The sequence below is a fragment of the Uloborus diversus genome, unplaced genomic scaffold (genome assembly GCF_026930045.1).
Source record: "Uloborus diversus isolate 005 unplaced genomic scaffold, Udiv.v.3.1 scaffold_11, whole genome shotgun sequence".
NCBI classification, from domain to species: domain Eukaryota; kingdom Metazoa; phylum Arthropoda; class Arachnida; order Araneae; family Uloboridae; genus Uloborus; species Uloborus diversus.
The window spans coordinates 11,441,839-11,464,468 of record NW_026557765.1 but is presented as its reverse complement, the minus strand read 5'-3'; the positions used below and the strand labels follow the sequence as shown (position 1 = coordinate 11,464,468).

Sequence of the window (22,630 nt, the reverse complement as noted above, 5' to 3'; positions counted from 1 at the left end):
GTAATTAATCCTCCTTTTGTGGAGAGAAAAATATTTTCGTGTCAAAGTTAAAAAAAAAAAAAAGAATAAACGTGTGAGACATTTAAGTTCAATACTGCTGAATAACAATAAACCAATGGTTCAAGGAGGTTTTTCAAGTGTTTTAATCAAGCAGTCACCCTTTTTATTCACATTCATCTTGAGTGGGGTAAAGATCCGCATTGCGGGGTTTTACCCCATTTTGTGGGGCAAAACCCCGCAATTTTGTTTTTCCACTATATTGTAATTTTCTCAACTATTACTAATCAGGCGTAGCTAAAATTTGGGAGGATTATAGGAAACAAGCCACGCAATGACTCTAATTTGAAAAAATGGGAAAATACGCCCTTTATTGATCATGGTGGTATAAAAACTGAAAATCGCGGGGCTTTACCCTCACCTACCCTATGTATCTTGTAATGGAATCTTGCAGCTCAAATTTCGCCCACTTCCTGCGATCGGATTCTTTTGAAATTTGGCACGCGACCTCAGACCCGATGACAATGCAATATTCTATAATCAAATTAATTAATTAACTCTTTTAATTGGTAGTTTCCTCCAATTGTAATCAATATTTTGGCATAAATCCAACAATGCGAAAAAGGAAAAATTTTAAAAAAAAAATTAAAAAATGCTCGCAAAAATTATTTAAAAATATCTACAAAAACCTTTAATTTTTCTGCATCAGACAAAATTTGTTCCGATGTTCCAAGGTAATTAGAACATGAAATATAATTGCTTTTATCTAATTTCATGCCAAAATTTAGGTGAGCCTTCAATTGGAAATTCATTGCTGATCAAACCATTGTTGAACAAAACTTTTATTCAAATGCATCTCAAATTTTCAAAGTAATGTAGATACGATTTCCCCAAACATACATCGATGACTCACAGTAGCTTCCCATCGGGGTGCCCTTGTCTTAACTTTAAGATATTACCTTGCACTCGTTTTATAAATAATTTCGTCAATTCATCTTTTACGAAAAGAAGGAATTGCAATTTTGCCTGATAATTCTCCAACATAAGACTAAAAAACAGAAAAATAAAATTATAACCAAAAACATAAAAACACGCTTTCGTAGCAAAATGAACTAAAAAGTGAAAAATAATCTTTGGATGATAGTAGTTGACCAATCACTTAATTTTAATGTAATACAAAAAAGCGTGGGGGGCTTCTTATCAGTTGTCTTGAATTTCTTCCATTTGTTGTCCAAGCAAAAATGTAAATAAACAGCACCCCACACTTTTTTGTATTACATTAAAATTAAGTGATTGGTCAACTACTATCATCCAAAGATTATTTTTCACTTTTTAGTTCATTTTGCTACGAAAGCCTGTTTTTTTCTTTAGTTTTTTTAACTATTATTTTATTTTACTTTATTGCCGCGTAGTTTAACTTGTTGACTTTATTAACAATTAACTTTATTTTTACTATTATACATTTTTGTCTCGGGCAGCAATTAAAAATATTCTCTTACCCAAAACATAGCAAGTGTCATAAAGGCATTTAATAATAATAATAAAATTTAAAAAATTGAAACCCAGATATGTATCCAAAAGTGAGTAAAAAGGAAACTCATAAGTTTAAATTCATAGAAACTCAAGTAATAACTCAATGTGACAGCAACTGCGAAAAATTCACCTGCATCTGGTAGATAAAAGCTCCAGGAATTTTGAGTGACGCGTGAGAATAAACCCGAGAATTTTAAGCACTTCGATAAAAGGAAATCATTTAATAAATTCATTCAAGATAATTGAGCCATAGTTTCTCTATTTTATACTGTCCCACTCTTAGTTTAATTTTATTGCCATTTTTGGTATGAAACGGAACAAAGTTTCCTAATTAACTATTGTATACACGTGTTTCGTGATTTAAAGGAAACCCCTTTTTAGTTCAAAGTTATGAGCTTTTGGATGTAAAGATATCCGGTAAAAGTTTTCCGGACGAAACTTACACGGAGCATAGTTGTATACCGGAGTTTAGTTGTCCAAAATTAAGAAATAAAAATTCTTACTCTTATATTCACTTCCTAAATTATTAGCAAGGTTTAAATCCACGGTACTAATTAGCGTGACCTAAAACCACGCCAAAAATGAAAATAGTGCAAGTTAAATGCAGCAAAAAAAGGAGGGGGGGGGGGGGGGTCTGGATGGTTTAAAACTTCCCTTTTGTAGGGTCCGTCCGGGTAATTTGGGTAGTCGGGGTAATTTGGGTATAAGTTATATTTTCTTTATCTTTATCTTCTTTATTTATTATATACTAATAATAAAGCTGAATGTCCCTCTGTCGGGATCTCTGTGACGCGCATAGCGCCTAGACCGTTCGGCCGATTTTCATGAAATTTGGCACAAAGTTAGCTTGTAGCATGGTGGTGTGCAGCTCGAAGCGATTTTTCGAAAATTCGATGTGGTTCTTTTTCTATTCCAATTTTAAGAACAAAATTCTCATAAGATGGACGAGTAAATTACGAAATTATAATAACGTGGAACCATAACATGGATACAAGTCAATTGGTGAGAAAATTCACCATACATTATTTGTAAATATACAGGCGAACCAAAAGACCTTTTAATTTTTCTATTACGAGCAAAGTCGTGCGGGTACCACTTGTAATAAAAGATTTATAGTGATGTGTAATAGTTTAGAAAATATAAATTTTTAAAACTGGGATATTCTTTTATGCTAACTCTGTATTTCCATTTGGTCATAGCAATTAAAAACACTCCAAAATCTCTATTACATAAAACACTAATGTGTACGACAGTAAAATAATTGAAAAAATAAATTATAAACGTACATTTTTCTTTCTTTCTATATTTGGAATTCGCTACAGACGCTTATCGGTTACAGATTCGATTCCGTAAGAAATATGCATAAAATTAAATTATCGCCTGCGTTTCGGGTCACAGAAAGGAAATTAAATGTAAAACTGAATTCCTAATTCGTAGCAGACGATATTTTCATGAAGGGAAAAAAAATGAACGATCAGCGTGAAGATTTCAAATTATCGTCTGTTTTTACCATTTTGGATTCAAATTCGCAACTCCAACGAACTATAGGGGGCACTGAAGTCACTGTCTAATGGCGGAATTGAAAACTAAAACAAACGCACATGGTAACGAAGAAAATGCTAAAAGTGTTGTGATTTTTGTTCGTACGTATGATTGTTTCGCTTTATTCTTTTTAAATTAATTTTCAAAGTCTTGTTGATATTCTGACCCACGTAGAAAGAAATGAGAATTCAAGAAGCATTACTAAACGTCAAACATTAATGCAAAGTACGTAGTTCGTAGTTCTAAGCAGCCATTTTCACGATGTTGAATTCGATATTTATCAATTCTTGATAAAACTAAATAATAATTGTGGCCTGACAAGAATAACAATTAATGCTAGAAAATTTAATATGACATTACAAATTATTACCAAAAGAAGATGATACTTCTTTGCTTTGCTTTGCTTGTTTTCCATTTGTAGCTGAGTTATTTCTCTTGAATTCCCGAATCGGTTCATTTAAAAATTTTCTGTTTCGATTTTTCTAATTTCTAGTTACGATTTAATTGTGTCATGTTATGCAAATCATCAACAAAATTCTCACGGATATATGGTGGTAGTTTTCTTTTCAGTTGATTGACAATTATTTCTTTTTACTTATCGAATTCTGTAATCTTACTACCATTTTATTCCACTCATGATAAAAATTGAAAATGGTTTAACTAAAAACGCGAAATCTCGCCAAGGCTACTTTGCTCGCACAATGCCAGAATTATAACCCTAAACAAATTTGGCGATACCTTTCAGCTGAGAATAAAAGGAATAAAGTAAATTATTTCTCGGTTATTCATTTTGTTCTACGATAATATATTCAAGAAAATATTTTGCATACTGTCCATTCCAACTAAATGCTGCTGTAAAATATGGTAAGTTTAATTAATTTAAGATTAAAAAAACTCCCATATTCTTACAAATTCATACAAAACAATAAAATTTTTTACCTTGTAGAACGTTATCCAAGTTTGTTAATCCAGAATTTTCGCTTTCTCCTATTATTAAGGAAATAATGAAAACTAACATTATTTTGAGGAGCTCGAGAATACTACTAAGGGACGAATTAATTTCTGTAGCTGAAAGCAAACTAAGTCACATCGATTGCGTTAATAAATACTCGGAACAAACTGCCTGTGTTTACGTCAACAGACACACATGGAACGCAACGTGGCAAAGTTTTAGTTGCATTCGCAGTTTTATAAATCACCGCAAGGTAGCGTATTCGAGCGCTGGAGTTCCGAATAGTGTAAAGCGCATTTGAGTTTGTAAAATTATATTTATAAACTCAAAAAGATTATTTTCTCAAAAATTTACAACTTTCAAAAAAAAAATGAGGGGGGGGGGGAATTTATCTCATTTAATAAAATATCGTTTGCTTCATGTTCATAGTTATTTATGTAAAAATGTTTGAAATTTTTTTTTACACATTCATAAAGAAGAATGGGTTTAGTTTTCATGTGTTTTTTTTTTTTTTTTTTTTTAAATATCGTCTGCACTTTCTGACAGTTTCAGTAGCATTTGTAAAACACGATAGATTGACAATGTTCTGATAAATTGATGCACTGTGGAACGTTAGTTTTCAATTACTTTTAGACAAAGGTTTCAAGTACTTTCCTCACATTTTAAGGATTTAAATTCATTGATACGCTCTGCTGCCAACGTGAAAAGATAGTGCCTTTTGCTGGTGCAAATTAAAAATGTATCTTCATGCTTCCTGGTTACCTACAAGTATTTGTTTTGTATATACCTACATGCTTTATAGTACTCATTAGATGTTTAACGCTGATGAACAACAGCTACTTTTAAATTGAATGGTTCAAATTGGGATTCTTTTTGACAATAATCTGACTGCAAATACAAATCTATTCGTTTTTTTTTATTGTGTATATATTATGATATAGTTACGATATGTTGTCATCAAAAAAAATGTTTTCAGTTTTTCTATTAGTATAAAGGAACTTTGGATTTTAAATTGCGTTTACGTTACATAGCTTAAGTATCTTTGCTGCATGCGGTGTAGTGCTGACGTAACCGGACAGTCTGTTAACATCAGAAAATAGTTTTTCGACCACAAAATCAACTAGAAATAATTTACTACAGCAAAAGTGTCTTTTATTTAGTTTGACAAAAACCCAAGAACTTTTCTGCTATTTTCTAGATCCTTTATAAAAACAAAATGATTCCGTTTTAAAGCGTTATTGGTGCCTGTGACAAAATTAATTTCGAAGGTGCTATTAAGTAATCAGTTATTTTAGTGCATATTTAAGAGTCATTTGTTTATGTTATATGGAAAGAACGTGATCTGTTATGTTTGATTTTAACCTTTTGTATTTATGGAATCAAGAACTTAACAAAAATTATGTACGCAATATAAATACTTTTATTTGTTTTGAATGTATATACTCAGTATGATTCAATCGCATGATGTGTTGTTATTCGAATATGATTGTTTTTAAACTGTTCTATTGCAAAACATGAACTTTTAATTTTTAGGTTTTTTTTTTCCAGCTTATGTCGCTTTATTTCTATTTTACTTATTTTTTTATGGATGAAGAATAAAAGCTTTGTTGGTGTGCATGAGAAGTTAAATTTTGAAGTTGCTATATGTTACAGCTTTAGTCATTCTAACGCATATATTGAAGCATGTCATTTATTCATACGATATATCGCAGACGTAAACTTTAATTTTTATCCTCGATTTATGTGCTGCTGAAAATTAGAATTTTAAGATTTTCGCAGTGTCTATTTTTATGTATATTAGTTAGTATGATTCAATCGCATAATATGTTGTCATCGAATATGAACTTTTTAACTGTTCTATTTAAAATTCTACATAAACTTTTGAATTTAATTCTGCTTTTATTTGTTAGTGCTAATAGTGATTTAATTACCATCACTATTTAGTTAGTTCCTGTTATGTGTTGTCCTCTGAAAGTAATTGATTTTCAGCTGTGCTTTGCGTATAAGCATTTCTTTCGCGTTCATGAAAGTAAGTTGTTATGAAATTGCACTCGAGAAAATTATTTACTCGATATTTAGCGTTTGAGACAAATGAGAGAGCACTTGATTTATTTGCAACTTATTGTGCCTATTTATCGAACTTTGTTGTTGTTGGGACATGCATATCAATAACTGAAGAAATGTAAGATCCATATATATTTAGTTTTTAAGAGGCTTTTCGTGTAACTTAAAATATTAACCATGCCTCCACCACCGAAAAAAAAATATGTGTGAGGAATGAAGAAATGGAAAATGAACGCACAAGAAGATTAGAAAAAGAAGACTTAATAAAAAAACTGCACTTAAAGAGGAAACAGAAGATGAGCGCAGAAGAAGGTTAGAGAAAAATCGTCTGAACAAAGAAATTGCACGTGATGAAGAAACAGAAGAAGAACGCGCTGGAAGATTCGAGAAAGACAGACATTACAAAGAAATTGCACGTAAAAAGGAAACAGAAGATGAGCTCAGAAAAAGATTAGAAAAAGACAGACTTAACAAAGGAGCTGCACTTAAAGAGGAAACAGAAAATGAGCGCAGAAGAAGATTAGAGAAAAATCGTCTAAACAAAAAAATTGCACTTGAAGAAGAAACAGAAGAAGAACGTGCAGGAAGATTGGAGAAAGACAGACTTAACAGAGAAATTGCACGTAAAGAGAAAACAGGAGATAAGAGCAGAAAAAGATTAGAAAAAGACAGACTTAACAGAGAAACTGCACTTAATGAGGAAACAGAAGATGAGCGCAGAACAACGTTAGAAAAACACAGAACTTTTAAGTCAGCTGCGCGATTAAAAGTGTGGAAAGAAAAAGAGAATGCAGCATTTAAATATAGTGCTTCTGTAAATTATTCTGCTGATCCATCATGCCAAATTGGGTCAATGTCTTTTCAGTGTAAATACTGCAGTGCTTTTAAGTGGAAGCAGGAAGCGCCAGAATTGTGTTGCCTCAATGGAAAAGTTGATATTCCGTATGGTTCTGAGCCTCCGGAATTTCTTCGTACGTTGTATTCCGAAGAATCGACTGATGCAAAACACTTCGTGAGAAACTTTAGGCGCTACAACGCCTGTTTCAGTATGACTTCTTTTGGTGCTGAAAAAGAAGTTAAAGAAGCAGGATTTATGCCAACGCTTAAAGTACAGGGACAAGTGTACCATAGAGTTGGTAGTTTAGAACCCTCCGAAAACGAACGCCCGAAATTTTTACAGGTGTACTTTATATCTGACACAGAACAGCTCACGCAACGTTGTAAATATATTGAAAACATAAAACCAAAATTAGTAAGTCAGTTGCAGGCGATGCTCCATCAGGAAAATAATTACGTTAGAGATTTCAAAATGACAATGGAGAAGTTGACCCCTGACGCTCAGCTGATTATTTCTGCAGATCCAATTCCAGCCGGTGAACATAAAGGACGATTCAACATTCCATCTTCATCAGAAGTTGCAATAATCATGGCAGGAGAAAGTAAAGGACACCGTGACATTGTCTTAGAGTTACGAAATAATACCCTACAATGGATATGTGAAACGCATCGATCGTATGACGCCTTGCAATATCCTTTATTTTTTTGGAAAGGCCAGGAAGGATATAATTTTAGTCTCAAACAAAGAAACCCATAAACTGGAGTTTTGACAAACAAAAAAATTTCAGCAATGGAATTCTATGCTTTTCGTCTGATGGTTCGCAGCACAAAATTTAGTACAATTCTTCGTGGGCGAGAGCTTTTTCAGCAATATGCAGTAGACATGTACGCTAAAATTGAGTCAGAAAAACTTCGCCACGTACAATTAAATCAACAAAAGCTTAGAGTTGACAACTACATTCACCTCAAAGATGCAATACTAAATGATGGTAACGTAAATAACGTAGGAAAGCTCACTATTTTACTGTCCAGTTTTACCGGAAGTCCGCGATACATGCAAGAAAAAACGCAGGACGCCATGACGTACGTGCGCACTTTCGGGAAACCTGATTTATTCATCACTTTTACCTTCAATCCTATGTGGGAGGAAGTAACAAGTGAACTTTTTCAAGGGCAATCATCAAAAGACCGCCACGATTTGCTTGCAAGAGTTTTTCATTTGAAGTAAAAACACTGATGAATCTCATTTTAAAAGGAAAAATATCTGGAAACATACAGTGTTTCATGTATTCAATTGAGTGGAAGAAGCGTGGGCTCCCTTATGCCCACATATTACTTTGGATGAAAGAAAAAATCCACGCTCAACGCATCGATGAGTTAATATGTGCAGAAATCCTGAATCGGAAAGAAGATCCGGAACTTTTTTCATGCATTACAACACAGATGGTACGCGGCCCATGTGGGGTATTCAGTCCGAGCACCACATGCATGAAGAACGGTAAATGTTCCAAAAAGTATCCACGGAAATTTTTGTCTGAAACTCGAAGAGTAACAGATGGGTATCCTCTTTACCGTCGTCGCAGTCCTGAAGAAGGAGGATTTACTACGAGTCTTTGCATCCGAAAATCCGACTATTTAGTCGACAATCGTTGGATTGTACCCTACTGCCCTCTACTTTCCAAAATTTTCAACGCTCATATTAATCAATCAAATATGTGTGCAAATACATTATTAAAGGCTGTGACATGGCTATGTTTCACATCGTGGCATCAGAAGATGAACAAAACGAAGTTAAACAATATCAAGCAGGAAGATATATAAGCAGCAACGAAGCCATATGGAGAATTTTTAATTTTTCTATTCATGAACGTTCACCTCCTGTATTTCAACTTAGTGTCCATCTTGAAAACGGACAAAGAATTTATAGAAAAGGCACTCAATCCACAAGAAACTACTTTGACAGCTTTCTTTCGACTTTCGGCGGAGGATCAGTTTGCAAGCACTTTGCTTTACAATGAAGTTCTCAAATACTATACATGGAACAATCACGAAAAAAAATGGAATCGCAGGAAAAGAGGATGCAATGTACCAAATCATCCCGACATAAAGTGTAGTGACGCATTAGGCAGGGTTTACACGATTCACCCTCAGAATTCCGAGTGCTTTCACCTACGACTGCTTTTGCATACTGTAAAAGGACAAACATCATTCAATGATTTGAAAACTGTCGATGGACATGTATGTGAAACATTCTTGGAAGCGTGTAAGCTGAGAGGACTTTTAGAGAACGATAGTCATTGGAATTCTACATTAGAGGAAGCTGTTTTATCAAGATCGCCAAAAATGCTCCGGAATTTGCTTGCAGTGATGTTGCAAACATGTAATCTATCAAATCCCATGGATTTATGGCAAAGTCACAAGGAAAGTCTGTCGGAAGACGTACTTTATGAATTTAAGAAACATCAATCTAATGCTGAAGTAGAATACAATGACGCAATATTTAACAAAGCTCTCATTTTTATGTAGAATAAGATTATATCCTTGGGAGATTTAAATTTACGCACATATGGTTTGCCTTTGACAAATAGAAGTGCTGAGTCCAAAATTCCCACCGAATTGAGCTCGGAACAAAACTATGATGTCGAAAAACTACAGAAGTGTTTGCAAGAAGATGGATCAAAAATGATGCCAGAGCAAAAACATGTATTCGAAACAATCACAAAATCCATTTTCAATGATTTGGGACACATTTTTTCTTAGATGCACCTGGAGGAACTGGTAAAACACTTCTTTTGAATCTCATTCTTGCGAAAGTAAGACTAACGAAAGATATTGCTCTATCCGTTGATTAATTGTCAAGAACTTAACAAAAAAATGTCATAGAAGCAATAGTAATAACTGGACCAGCAGAAGGAGAAAATGTCTTTATACCAAGAATTCCCATCATTCCCTCTGATCTCACTTTTAATTTTAAACGTCTACAGTTCCCCATTCGTTTAAGTTTTGCAATCACAATAAACAAAGCCCAGGATCAATCATTGAATGTGGTGGGAGTAGATCTTTGTAATCTTTGCTTTTCGCACGGGTAACTATGCGTGGCATGTTCTCGCGCGGGAAGCAAGGAAAATCTTTTTATTTTTTCTTCAAACAAAACAACTCCCAATATTGTTTACAAAGAAGCTCTACAAAATTAATCATGAAGAAAATATTTCAAAATTAGCCAATCTCACTACTTTCTCTCTCATCATTTGTAAAGTCAAACACTCCTCCTTTTTCACTGCAATGTTCATTGCAACTAATTTATTAGAATTTTGGAAAAAAAATGTTTTCCTACTAGTATATAGTTTTTGCGTTAGAGAAAAGTAAACAATATCCGATTGTCATATGATTCCATTTTTGTTCATTAATACCTATTTCTAACACTTAAGCCTCAATTATGTATTTTTTAGAGATAAATCATACTCAAATGTCTTTTATAGTGTATACGTTTTAGTTTATTAATATAGTTTTCGTTTCAAAATTTGCAATATGCAGTTTGTGCTAGAGCGACTGGATGACATTGGGTTTTTTTTTAAAGTATAATGTTGTTCTTATGTATATGAAAAGTAATTTGTGTAATTCTTACTAAAAATGAAAGCGAAAGAATGTCTGTCTGTTTGTGTGTCACTAAATATTTCAGATACACGGTTTATTTTGTTGCTTGGCGACTTTGCATTGTACCCTGCAGCAATTAATTTCTTATTTTTTAAAAATATGTACCTATGTAATTATTTATGATTTGTGGGTAAAAGCAAAAAGTTTTGGGAAAAGTTCATAATCTCCATACATTTTGCTGATTTTGTTCATTAATTTGTACTTTTAACACGCAAGCATCAGTAATGCATACTAGAAATAAATCATGCTCATATGTATTTTATAGTGTATATGATGAACAATATTGACTTTTTTTTTTGTAATATACAGTTTATCCCTGAGTTCCTTGATATTAGTTGTTAAAAAGGGTGAGAAAAATGAAAATTAAGGTCAATTTTTGAGTGAAAATTTTTTCGCGAAAGCAATACTTCCTTCTTTGTAAAAGGAAGTAAAAATGAGTAAAAAGGAATATTCATAAGTTTAAATTCATAGAAACTCAAGTAATAACTCAATGTGACAGCAACTGCGAAAAATTCACCTGCATCTGGTAGATAAAAACTCCAGGAATTTTGAGTGACGTGTGAGAATAAACCCGAGAATTTTAAGCACTTCGATAAAAGGAAATCATTTAATAAATTTATTCAAGATAATTGAGCCATAGTTTCTCTATTTTATACTGTCCCACTCTTAGTTTAATTTTATTGCCATTTTGGTATGAAACGGAACAAAGTTTCCTAATTAACTATTGTATACACGTGTTTCGTGATTTAAAGGAAACCCCTTTTTAGTTCAAAGTTATGAGCTTTTGGATTTAAAGACATCCGGTAAAAGTTTTCCGGACGAAACTTACACGGAGCATAGTTGTATACCGGAGTTTAGTTGTCCAAAATTAAGAAATAAAAATTCTTACTCTTATATTCACTTCCTAAATTATTAGCAAGGTTTAAATCCACGGTACTAATTAGCGTGACTTAGAACCACGCCAAAAATGAAAATAGTGCAAGTTAAATGCAGCAAAAAAAGGAGGGGGGGGGGTCTGGATGGTTTAAAACTTCCCTTTTGTAAGGTCCGTCCGGGTAATTTGGGTAGTCGGGGTAATTTGGGTATAAGTTACATTTTATTGAATAAAATGAAAAATATTCATTTGATGCACCTACAAAAATTCAGTCATAAACATAATCCTTATCTATGAATATATGCTGAAAAATGTTGCCAACACTCTTTTTGAAATTGAAAAATAAATTAAACTTTTTGGTGATGTCGATGCAATGCAAGCCAACTACTTCCGAATAGTGCTTCTAATTAACCTGCCACTCTATGTTTTTCAAGTTTAGGTATGTAGATATTACATATGTTTACTTTAATTTGGCATTGAATTGAAACACTTAACATAATTAGTTTTCATGTAATTAATGATTTAAAAACTTCGGGTAATTTGGGTATACACTACATTTTACCAATAAGGACAAATAATAATTTTATTGAACTTCAAACATAGGTATGTATGTGCATCGTCACTACCGAAGGTAATATATGCTAAACATGAATTGGAAGGTTGTTTGAATTTGCTTAAATGTTCTGTAACAAAAAAACTACTTCCCGTCCATTAACGGTTTGTCATATTGCGCTATTTTCAGTCTAAAATCCATCTTAATACTTAAAAAAAAATAGTATTCATACTGTCCCATTATTTCTATTGTACCTACTTTCAACCTAAATTTGAAAACATTGAGTAAGATTGTTATTAAAACCATGCTTTGCTCTTTAACCTTCACTATAGCCAAATTCCCCCATCCACGGGGTAATTTGGGAATAGTGAAACTTATGTTAGTCATTTATATGCAAATGCGTCTATTAACATGTAATTTGTAGAAAACTATTCCGGAAAGTCATAATGTTAATCTGATACAAGAAAAAGAAAAATATATGTATATACAAATTTATTACAGGACTGGAAAGTTCAAAGTAGGCCATTTTTATACCCAAATTATCCAGACAGAAGACCCTATTCCACAACATCACAAGATTTTTTGAAACGGCTTTGGAGCCCCCCCCCCCCCCCTCTATCCACGCAAAATAATAATAATGTTAAAACTTGTCCTTCATTGTTTGAGTTTGAGCTGTCACTTGTCCGTCATTTGTTCTCAACTTGTCCTTCAACAAACATATGTGCTTCATTTTTAATTGAAAACCTTTTTTCACATTTATACCCTTGTCTTTAAATGTATCTTTTTCGAGAAATTTTAAGAGTTCATTCTTGTATGTAGTATGCAAGTGTCTTGTATGCAATATGCAAGTGATTTTTCTCTTTTTCGGTCCCTGTTCATTTATGTGCAGGGCTCCCAAATGGTCCGCTTTTCCCGCCAAAGTCCGTTTTTTATGGTAAAGTCCGCTTTAGACCGCTTTTTAACATTTTGGTCCGATTAGTCCGCTTTTATATTGTTTTTACTTAAATATCAGATTTTAAAAGTTTTTCATTTCGTTAAAAGTAACTGTACACCCAAACACGCCGCCGCAGCGCGTGTTAAACAAGTTTCGTACGCCCATAAAAAAACCTTGAAAAGTTCTTGGGGAAAAAAAAAAGGTCATTATTTTTTTCAAGTGCTTGAAAACCTTGAAAAAGTATGAAAAGTTTCTTTACTGCTTGAATTCTTTCAAAAATCATTGGATTGTGCTTGAAATTCTTTTAAAAATATTTCATTAGTGCAATTTTCTGAACATATATATTCGATATGATTTATCGCGAAAAATTTCTTTCGTGTTTGAGGTTTCAATCCTTTTGCATCTTGTTAATATTTTGATGCTTTTTACAATTCAAAGTGATTTTGACGTGTGCTTACCTTAGCTTAGCAATTTTTCGTTTAATTTCAAGAAGTAACGAAGGAATTATTTTGGAAACCATGGCAACATTGAACTTACTTGGAATTCTCGCGTTTGAAATTTTAATCCTTTTGCATCGTGTAAATATGTTAATGTTTTCCACAATTGGAAGTTATTTTAACTCAAGGCAGCCTTAGTTTAGCTCATTTTTCGTTTAATTTGAATAACTGACGGAGGAAATATTTTGGAAACCATGGCAACATTGAACTCGGACTTCGCGGAAAAATGCTTCTCGCGTTTGATATTTCAATCCTTTTGCATCTTGTGAATATTTTGATGTTTTCCACAATTGGAAGTTATTTTGACATATGCTACTATAAATTAAATTACTTTTCATTTAATTTCAATAATTAACGAAGGAATCATTGTGGAAACCATAGTAACATTGAACTTACTCAGACTTCGCGGAAAATTGCTTTAGTGTTTGAAATTTCAATCTTTTTGAATCATGTAAATATTAAAACATTTTGCCCAATCGAATGTTATTTTCGCATATGTTACCTTAGATTAGCATGTTTTATGTTTATGGGAAATATGCCAACATTGAACTTCGTTCGGGAACATTTGCTTCTCTGAGCTTTCAATCGTTTTGCATCTTATAAATATTTTTATATTTATGGCAATTAGAAGATATTTTGACATGCTATGTCAGATTAACTAGGTTTAATTTTTATTTAAATAACTAAAAAATTAATAATTTTTGTGTTCTTTAATTCAAGTTTGTTTAGTTTTCCAAACATAATTTTGATTATTACTAGCTTATTTTCGGTTATTACTGTTTTTTGTGTGGGGGGGGGGGGGTATTTAAACAATTGAGCACATAACATTTTAAAGTAGCTTTTGTATATGAAACTAAGCTGAATTATGTAATTTTATAAAGTTGAATTTGTGTATATCATTTCATTGTCATGATGCCTGCTAAAGGGGGGAATTTGTCACCCCCCCCCCATAAAAGTTCAAAGCACTCATGGCCCTGCAATCATGGAGTATTTTTTTTTTAATGTAAGCTTTATGATTCTTAAAAACATACTTTGAATATGAAAATTGCAAAACTAAACCTCATGTGATCTGCTTCTCTTTGTGATTGAGCAATTCAGACATTTTTAGGAAGTAGATCTGTTTGGTGTGTGATAGATTCATATCGGTTGAGAAGGGATATAATGCTATTAAGAAGCATTACAAGACAGAAAAACACAAAAATAATTTTAAACTAAAGAAAGATGAAGCACAGCTTCATCTATCCCCCTTCAGTGAGACTACCAGCATCCCTGGTTCAATTCAAAATGTATCATTACGCCTATTTAGTTCTAAGGAGGCTGCCTTAAGTACTGAGCTAAGTGCCTCTCCCCCCCCCCCTTCCATCCAAATGTTTGTGTAAAAAATATTATTATTTAATGGATAAAAAGACAAAGATCAGTTGTGCAGGAGGTGACAAAGGAATTGTATCATTAAAAATCAGTATTATGGTTAATTAAGAGAATATCTTCACGGATGTAGCCAGCAGGCAGCTAATTTGCCTTTCGGTGCTTTCTTGGGTTTAAATGAATGGTCCTCCCAAGGTCCTCTTTTTAATCCTAACTGGTCCTCTTTTCGGTCGAAAATGGTCCTCTTTTACCCGTTTCTAAAGCTAAAATGTGTTGGGAGCCCTAATGTGCCTAATGTGTGCTACATAAGCTTACTTTTTAGCCTACTTTCCCAGTAAAAGTCAGAAAAAGGAGAAAAAAGCATGAAAGAAGGCTTAATGCATCTTAAAAATGTCGCGAAAAACAAAAAAAAAAAAAAAATCAAAAATAAATAAAATAATTAAATAAATATTGAAAAATAAAAAATTGGAAAGTAGGGTATTGAGATGGGGAAAAATGTCTGTCGGTCCATCGGTCTGTCTGTCTGTCCCCCCCTAATAACTTTTGAATGAATAGTCCGATTCGAACAAACTTTTTTTTGTTAGAAAGATCTCGGCGAAGACATCTCATTCCCATAATTCATTTTTTGATTTGAACTATTTTTTGTTCAATTTTGAACCGTTCAAAAAAACTTAACATTAGCGCCTACGGAGAAACTGAAAGTCAATGTAGATTCCGTACTTGAAGGCGGATTTATTTCAAACACATTTTGTTGGAAATAGCTCTTGACGCCAAACTCCAGACTCCAACTCCGAGAACTTAGAGGCACCTGACTCCGACTCCGACTCCTGTTCCCGACAATTAATCGGACTCCGACTCCCCGACTTCGTAGCTTTGGCAAAAATGTATACACGGAGGGCAAATGACTGACTCCGATTCTTGGATATTCGTCTCCGACTCCTTTATCCCGAAATGCGATCGACTCCGACTCCGCAGCTATGGTTTTAACTGTGAAATAATTATTGTTGATATGATTTGTTTTTATTTTCACGCTAAAGTTTTAATTTAGGTATTCAGTTTTCGGCGAATAAACTCGAAGTCATTTATGTTTCTACATAACGATTTGCGCAGACGATTTTTTTTTTTTTTTTTTGTTTTTGTTTTTTTTTAACAATGAAAAGTTATTCTTTAAGTTGACATTTTATTGTTTTTATTTCGGTAAGTGCATTAATTCATTTAAAAAATTATTTTTGAAAAAGAAACGATTTTTTTTTTTTTTTTTTTGGTATGATGTATTTATTTTAATAAGCTTATTAATTTTAATTATTATTTTTTCGTTTTGAAAGCTGTTAAAGAATTTTTTTAAGGGAAAAAAAGTGTATTAGCTGCTTTGTTTAAAAGGTGCTTTTTTTTTTTTTACGCATCTAATTTTTTTAGATGTGTGAGGAATGCTTTATTCCTAGAAATTAGAAAAAATATGTTTGAAACAATTTGCGATTTTAGCTATTTTTGAGAATATTGATCAGGTACTAGAAAGTAGTATGGGTATACGGGAAAGTAGGATCGTCTAGTTCTAGACGGAACTTCTTGTTCTCATAGTGATTGTGTCAAATACAGTATAACTTCGATTTAACGAGTTCCACAATTTAATGACTCCTTTTGCCCTTTTTCGGATTTAACTGAATTAAATGTATATGCTCCTTGACTTAACGATATCCTTGGTTTAACGATATCGTTATCTATCCAGTTCCTTGACAATCGTTAAATCGAGATTGCACTGTGGATTAAAAACATGTTAAATATATCAGGTTTGCAGTATTCTTTAGAAACTCATTGCATTTTGAGTGTCGACCGACGCAGGTGTAGTCCCTTCCCCACCCCTTCCCTCGTAGTAATGCTACACTGCGTTTGATAAATTAAATATAATATGAAATCTTGGGGAAGAAATTTCAAACTTGAAGTATCTATATTTTTCATCAACTTGAATATCCATATTGGGTGTCCTCCGAAGTTCGCTATCCGATGCCATTACCCCTTCTCCCAAAATGATATTACTGTGCTTGATTGAGGAAATATATTTTTAAATTTTCGGGGAAATTTCTCAGAATCGAAGAATTTATATTTTTTCATAAACTTGCATTATATATTTTGGGTGTCACTCCCAGACGGGTGCCACCCGGGATCTAATTTATGAGGCTTTCGAATTTTGACATTTCATTGTTGTGTAACTTTTCTTTTTTAGCAAGTTGCGGAAATGGTTATTTTTTCTCGTAAAATGAAACTCTTAAGTTTATATTTATACTTACAAAAGTCTCATCGAATCTATATACCCTCCCACCTTTTAAGAAATTACTTTATTATTAATCATCATTCTTAATTTATATGTCATTTTAAAAATTGCCCCCCCCCCCTTTCCCCGACAAAAGCAGAAAGAGTAAACAAAACAGTTCAAAAACAGTCCAACAAAAATCGGTTAAACAAAGTGCATTCCCCCTTCCCACGTGATTGGGGGAAAGAGTAAACAGAACGTTCAAAGAAAAGGACATGCTAAAAATTGCATTTTGACCCTGTCATTATGGGGAAAGAATATGCGAAACGCAGTAGCGTATCTACGGGGTCTAGCGACCTGGCGAAATAAAGAAATTGCGCTCCCCTCCCCTCCCACCAGGGTCGCCCAGATGAAAGTCAGCGGAGGACATTGTGACCTCCAAAAAAAATTTTTTTTGGAACATTTTGATTAATTGATTTGACAAATAGGAGGCAGCATTGTGATTTTTTTTCTTATTTTCTTTTTTAGAATCGTTTTTAATGATGCCCGATGTTCCTCCTCAGTAGATGTTATGTATGTGTATAAATATATATACCCCATATCGCTCTTTTTCGTGCAATTTTTTTTTTAATTTTTTTTAAACATTTTTCAAATTCTATGATCAAAAAATGAAAAAAAAACTCTTCAAAAAAAAAATTTTTTTATCAGTCGAAATGCCGACCCCTGGCGAGAGCCACTCCTGCAAACCCTAGTTACATTATTACTGGCAAAACGTTTTAAAATTTTCATAATTTCGCAGTTTCCAAAAATTTTCCAAGAAACCTGATTTATTTCCTGATTTCTTCCACCCTTTACATTTCTACCAGCATATGAAACGTTTGGGCATTTATTTACAGAGACTATTAAACCAAATTAATGAAAGCTATACTTACAGCACGAATTTCAAGAAATAGACGATTCAGTTGTGCAATCAAGGAAAAGGTGCAAATTGCTTGAACCTGCAGTGCAGTTTTGTACTCCTCCCAAATTGTTTTGTTCCTCAGATCCGATCACAGGCGAGTGTTAGTTTTTGAAGGGGTAGGCAATGTTAATGTACGCTTCGGCTGCTGTGGGGTACTAATAAGGGCACTGTGACGTGACCTTGAACTGCTTGAAGTGTCTCCACAAGGTAGCTGTAGCTCATCAGTGATCACTACCCTAAATTGGGGACCTCATGGCAAAATCCGGTTTCTTGCCTTTTGAAGCCAGTGATTCATACCCAGAGGAGGATGTTGTTGAGGGCTGGGTAGTGGCTCCCTGGTGTGGGGGGATTTGAAAATGCACACGTTTTCCATGAGAATATCTCTTGGCTCTTTTTTAATTTTAAAGTGGTGCGGAACACAAAAATCGTCAAATTTTGCAATTTTCTTTATCATTTACAAAACTTCTCTGTTTTTTCTGCTTAAAATGACGTTTGATTCTTGTTTCTATCGTAATTAGAACGATATATATATATATATATATATATTTTTTTTTTTTTTTTTGTTGCACAAGAATTTAGATAATTATAATGTTTTTCTTTAAAAAACTTTTAACGCGTTTTTACCAGGGCTGCGGAGTCGGAAGGAAAATGGCTGACTCCGAACCCGACTCCGATTTTTTTTTAATTATATTTTTTCAACTCTCTCTCTCTCTCTCTGCCTTTAGGGGAAGGTGGGAAACCTCTAAACAGAGATTGAAATATTAATTCCTTTTTATAAAAATTTCGCATTTTGGATTTTATTGTAAACCTAAAACGCATACAACGTTCGAAATTCAATTTAAAAATCAAACTTTCCAATAGTTACGAGTTTAAAAATGAGATAACTTAAAAATCCCTTTAAAAAATAAATAAAAGGATTACTTGTAATTTGCACCCCTTTAATGTTTAACAAATGAATATTGATCAAATCGTGTGCTTTCAATTTTTGAAAGCTGTAACTTGAGAGAAAAAAAACCTTTTTTTTCTCTCAAATTACAGCTTTAAGCAAGCCCGGATTACCCAATAGGATACCCTAGGCCCTGGAGTAGGGACGCAAGCCGAAAAGGGCGCACATCACAGTGAAAAAGAAAATTAATAAACAGCTTGTTGAAAAAAAAAAAAATGTGCCGCGCTAGTAAAAATGAAGAAGATAAGTTAAACTAGAATAGATTGCAACCAGCCCGGTAGGCAGAAAAAAAAAGCGATTGGAGGATAGGGAAGGGGCGTAATGATTGAGATTTCTGGTCAAAGCAGATAATTTTCAATGTCTTGCTCTTGAACAGTATTTTCTTTAAAATATAGCTTTGCCTTCCAAGTCCTTTGACTGAGTCTTCCAAGAGGGCGTCAACCTTGACTCCATAAGGGCGCACAGGTTTGAGGGCGCAAGAAAAAAAAAGATGTATAATGATGTAAGTTATCGGGGTTTGCTTCCAACATATTATTTTTATGAATATTTTTATTCAAAATTTCACCACAAAGATCCCAAAAAAGTGGATAAAAATTAAAAATATAGAGAGAGTGATTCAAAACATATTGTTAGGTAGAGACACCAGCAGTTCCAAACTTTTCTAAGATAAAAAAAAAAAAAATGAATGGAAAACGAAAGTGAATCAAGAAATTCAAGAGCCTGGATATTTACATCGTTCAAAATTTTGTTTTTATGATTTCAATTTCGAAACAACTACGGAGGTGAGTTACCGAACCCTATTCCTTCTCGTAATGTCATCAGAGATGGTTTCCAATTGCGTATTTAAGTTTTCAATTTCGAAACATTTCTTGGGAAGAACGGTTAAACCCCATCTTTGTCCGGACGTCATAAAAGATGTCCTACAATTTTTTGGTTTTCAGTTTCGAAAATTTTCCTCGCTAGAGTCACCAATCGCCCTGTATCAAGAAAAAAAAATCGTTAAAAGTTGCGCTTTAGGACCTCATTTTCAAAAACATTTCAAGAGGGCTCTCCCGACTCTCATCGTTCCCCAGCATCATAAGTAAAATGTGGTCAGAAATTTATTTTTAAAAACTAATTTCTACAGGGGGAAGGGGAGAGTTCCCGAACTCATTCCTTTCATTAATATCATCAAAGATAACATACTATTACGTATGTAGGACTTCTGTTACGAAAACTTTCCGGGGCGAGTTCCGAATGCCATAACTTCCCGTTAAATAGTTAGACTGCCTAAAAATGCATTTCTAACGCTTCAATTTCAAAAAATTCCCGGGGGAGCAGCCCCAAACCCCCCTCTATTGAACATCATCGAAGGTAAACAATGAAAGAAATTCATCCCTCATTTTGTCAAACAGGGAGGAAGCACGAAATCTTCAGCTGTCACTTTACGGTACTACCTACGCCTATGGTAATGGGTGGGGGATGGGAGGGATAGGATTTCGATAGATTTTGGGTATGTGAGGTGGGGCGTAATCTCAAAGTTTGGCCTAGGGCGTAAATAGATGTTAATCCGTCCCTGGCTTTTAAGTCGAAGCTTAAGTCTAAGTTCTTGAGAGGGGGTGGTTTGCTCCGGGTGACACCCATCTGGTAAGTGACATTCAAAGTTAATTTCAGAGTTTATAAAAAATATAAATATTTTGACTCTGAAAATTTTCCCGAACATATTTTAAATTATATTTTATCAATAAAATTTCAACGAAAATAGGGTACATATAAGTCAGGAGCAAATTTTACACAAAATGCGGCAGTATACAAATTTGTACACGAATATCGTTTACTATACCTATATTTCTTCTTCGCTAAATTTTCAATTTAAATTTAATTGGCTGCTTTAGAATTAACCTTAATATGAAGATTTTAAGATTAACTGAAATGATTGAGTGTTGTAATCAAGAAATCATTTACACTTATTTTCCATACTTTTTAGTGAGAATTAAGCTGTTAGAAAGTCTTAATAAAGAAAGAAAAAAAAAACATTAGATTATTTCATCGGATCTTTTGGATTCGTGCTTTCGCGTCAGAACTTATTTGAATTTGCCGATCACTCTCAAAAGTTTCCACCTGGGCTACGGGCCTCGATTTACTAAATTGTTACGTTCCTTTTATTATTTTATAACTGAGATCGAACAAAACACTACATTTTTATTTTTATTTTAAAGCGATTACTTGAAAATGTTTGGCAACAAAACAGTTTGCTGACAGTTGCTATTAGGTTAAAAAGCAACCAAACTAGGGAACGGCAACAGAAAGTTCGGTAAGCACTCAAGCTAGCTGATTGCCATAGTGGCAGTTATTTTCTCAATAGTAGCTTTTTATACATGTAATCGAACCAATTGGCAGTCAGTTTTTAAAAAATGCAAGGAGAGTCAGTGAAAATGAAAGAAAAAAAAAAGCCCGGAGTCGGCATGTTTTCTAACGACTCTGACTCCTTTACCCCAAAACCAGTCCGAATCCGATTCTTTGACTTCGACTCCACAGCCCTGGTTTTTACCCATGATGCAATTTTTCCCGATTTTTCGCATTCAAACTCTTCTAAATAAGAAATGAATCATCAAAAAAACCCTGTTGTAAAAATTTCCCCGCCAGGAAAACCTTTAACTTTTCCGCACAAAAACGAAGGCCTTCACACACACACACACACACATCCTAAACCCAAAAACCCTCAGCCTTAAAAAGTTATAATATCTAGTTTGCCTGCCAAGTATCTGCTAAACTATCATCCTTCCTCTTCTCCTCTTTCATCACACCTACTTCCATTAGAACCTCCTTCCACCTTCAACTCCTCAGAAATATGGATAGATCCTTTAAATTGTTTATCCTGTTTGGCGGGAAGCTTTTCAAAGTAGAGTGGTTGCTTGGTGAACAAAAAGCTTCCCGCCAAACAAGATAAACAATTTAAAGGATCTATCCATATTTCTGAGGAGTTGAAGGTGGAAGGAGGTTCTAATGGAAGTAGGTGTGATGGAAGAGGGAGGATGATAGTTTGGCAGATACTTGGCGGGAAAACTAGATAACATAACTTTTTAAGGCTGAGGGTTTTGGGGTTTAGGATGTGTGTGTGTGTGAAGGCATTCTTTTTTGTGCGGAAAAGTTAAAGGTTTTCTTGGCGGGGAAATTTCTACAACAGGGTTGTTTTTGATGAGATATCACATCTTTTTGCTTTGATATTGTTACTTTGTCTATATTTTTAGAATTGAGAACTTCAAGTCAGAAAATTTTCAATTGAAACAGCGCTGTTCTGTGTTTTCTAAGGAACAATAATGGCAAGCCTAATTTTACGTCAAGTTAAATTTCTAACAATTAAGATGCTATGTTCGTTTTGCGAGAATTGGGCCGTTTAAATTTTATTGCAATTCTTGTATCCTCTCTGTTGCAAAGAAAACTTCTAGGATAATAAAATACTATATTTTAAATTATATTGCTTTCGAGTATTTTATAACTTCGCAATAAGTTCTATTACAGTTTCTTTATTTGACGGGTTATTCAACATGCTCATAAAGGTTTTTTAAAATGTTTTTCAGCTTGCTGGCTATTTTAATCTAGCTTTTCACTTTTTATTTAATGACTTTTTTCTTAAAAAGTGGATTATTTTACGTTTTATGGGATAATTTTAATTGTTTGGTGATTTATCTTT

The 22,630-nt window shown here is 33.6% G+C and overlaps 1 protein-coding gene across 1 annotated transcript; it reads left to right on the top strand.

Moving 5' to 3' along the window:
* Positions 1–4,761: 4,761 nt before the first annotated feature.
* On the top strand, positions 4,762–17,616 carry LOC129232184 (uncharacterized). Its single transcript, XM_054866424.1, has 3 exons — positions 4,762–4,792; positions 6,373–7,527; positions 17,579–17,616. The coding sequence occupies exons 1-3, from the start codon at positions 4,762–4,764 to the stop codon at positions 17,614–17,616; spliced, it is 1,224 nt and encodes a 407-aa protein (XP_054722399.1).
* The last annotated feature ends 5,014 nt before the right edge of the window (positions 17,617–22,630 follow it).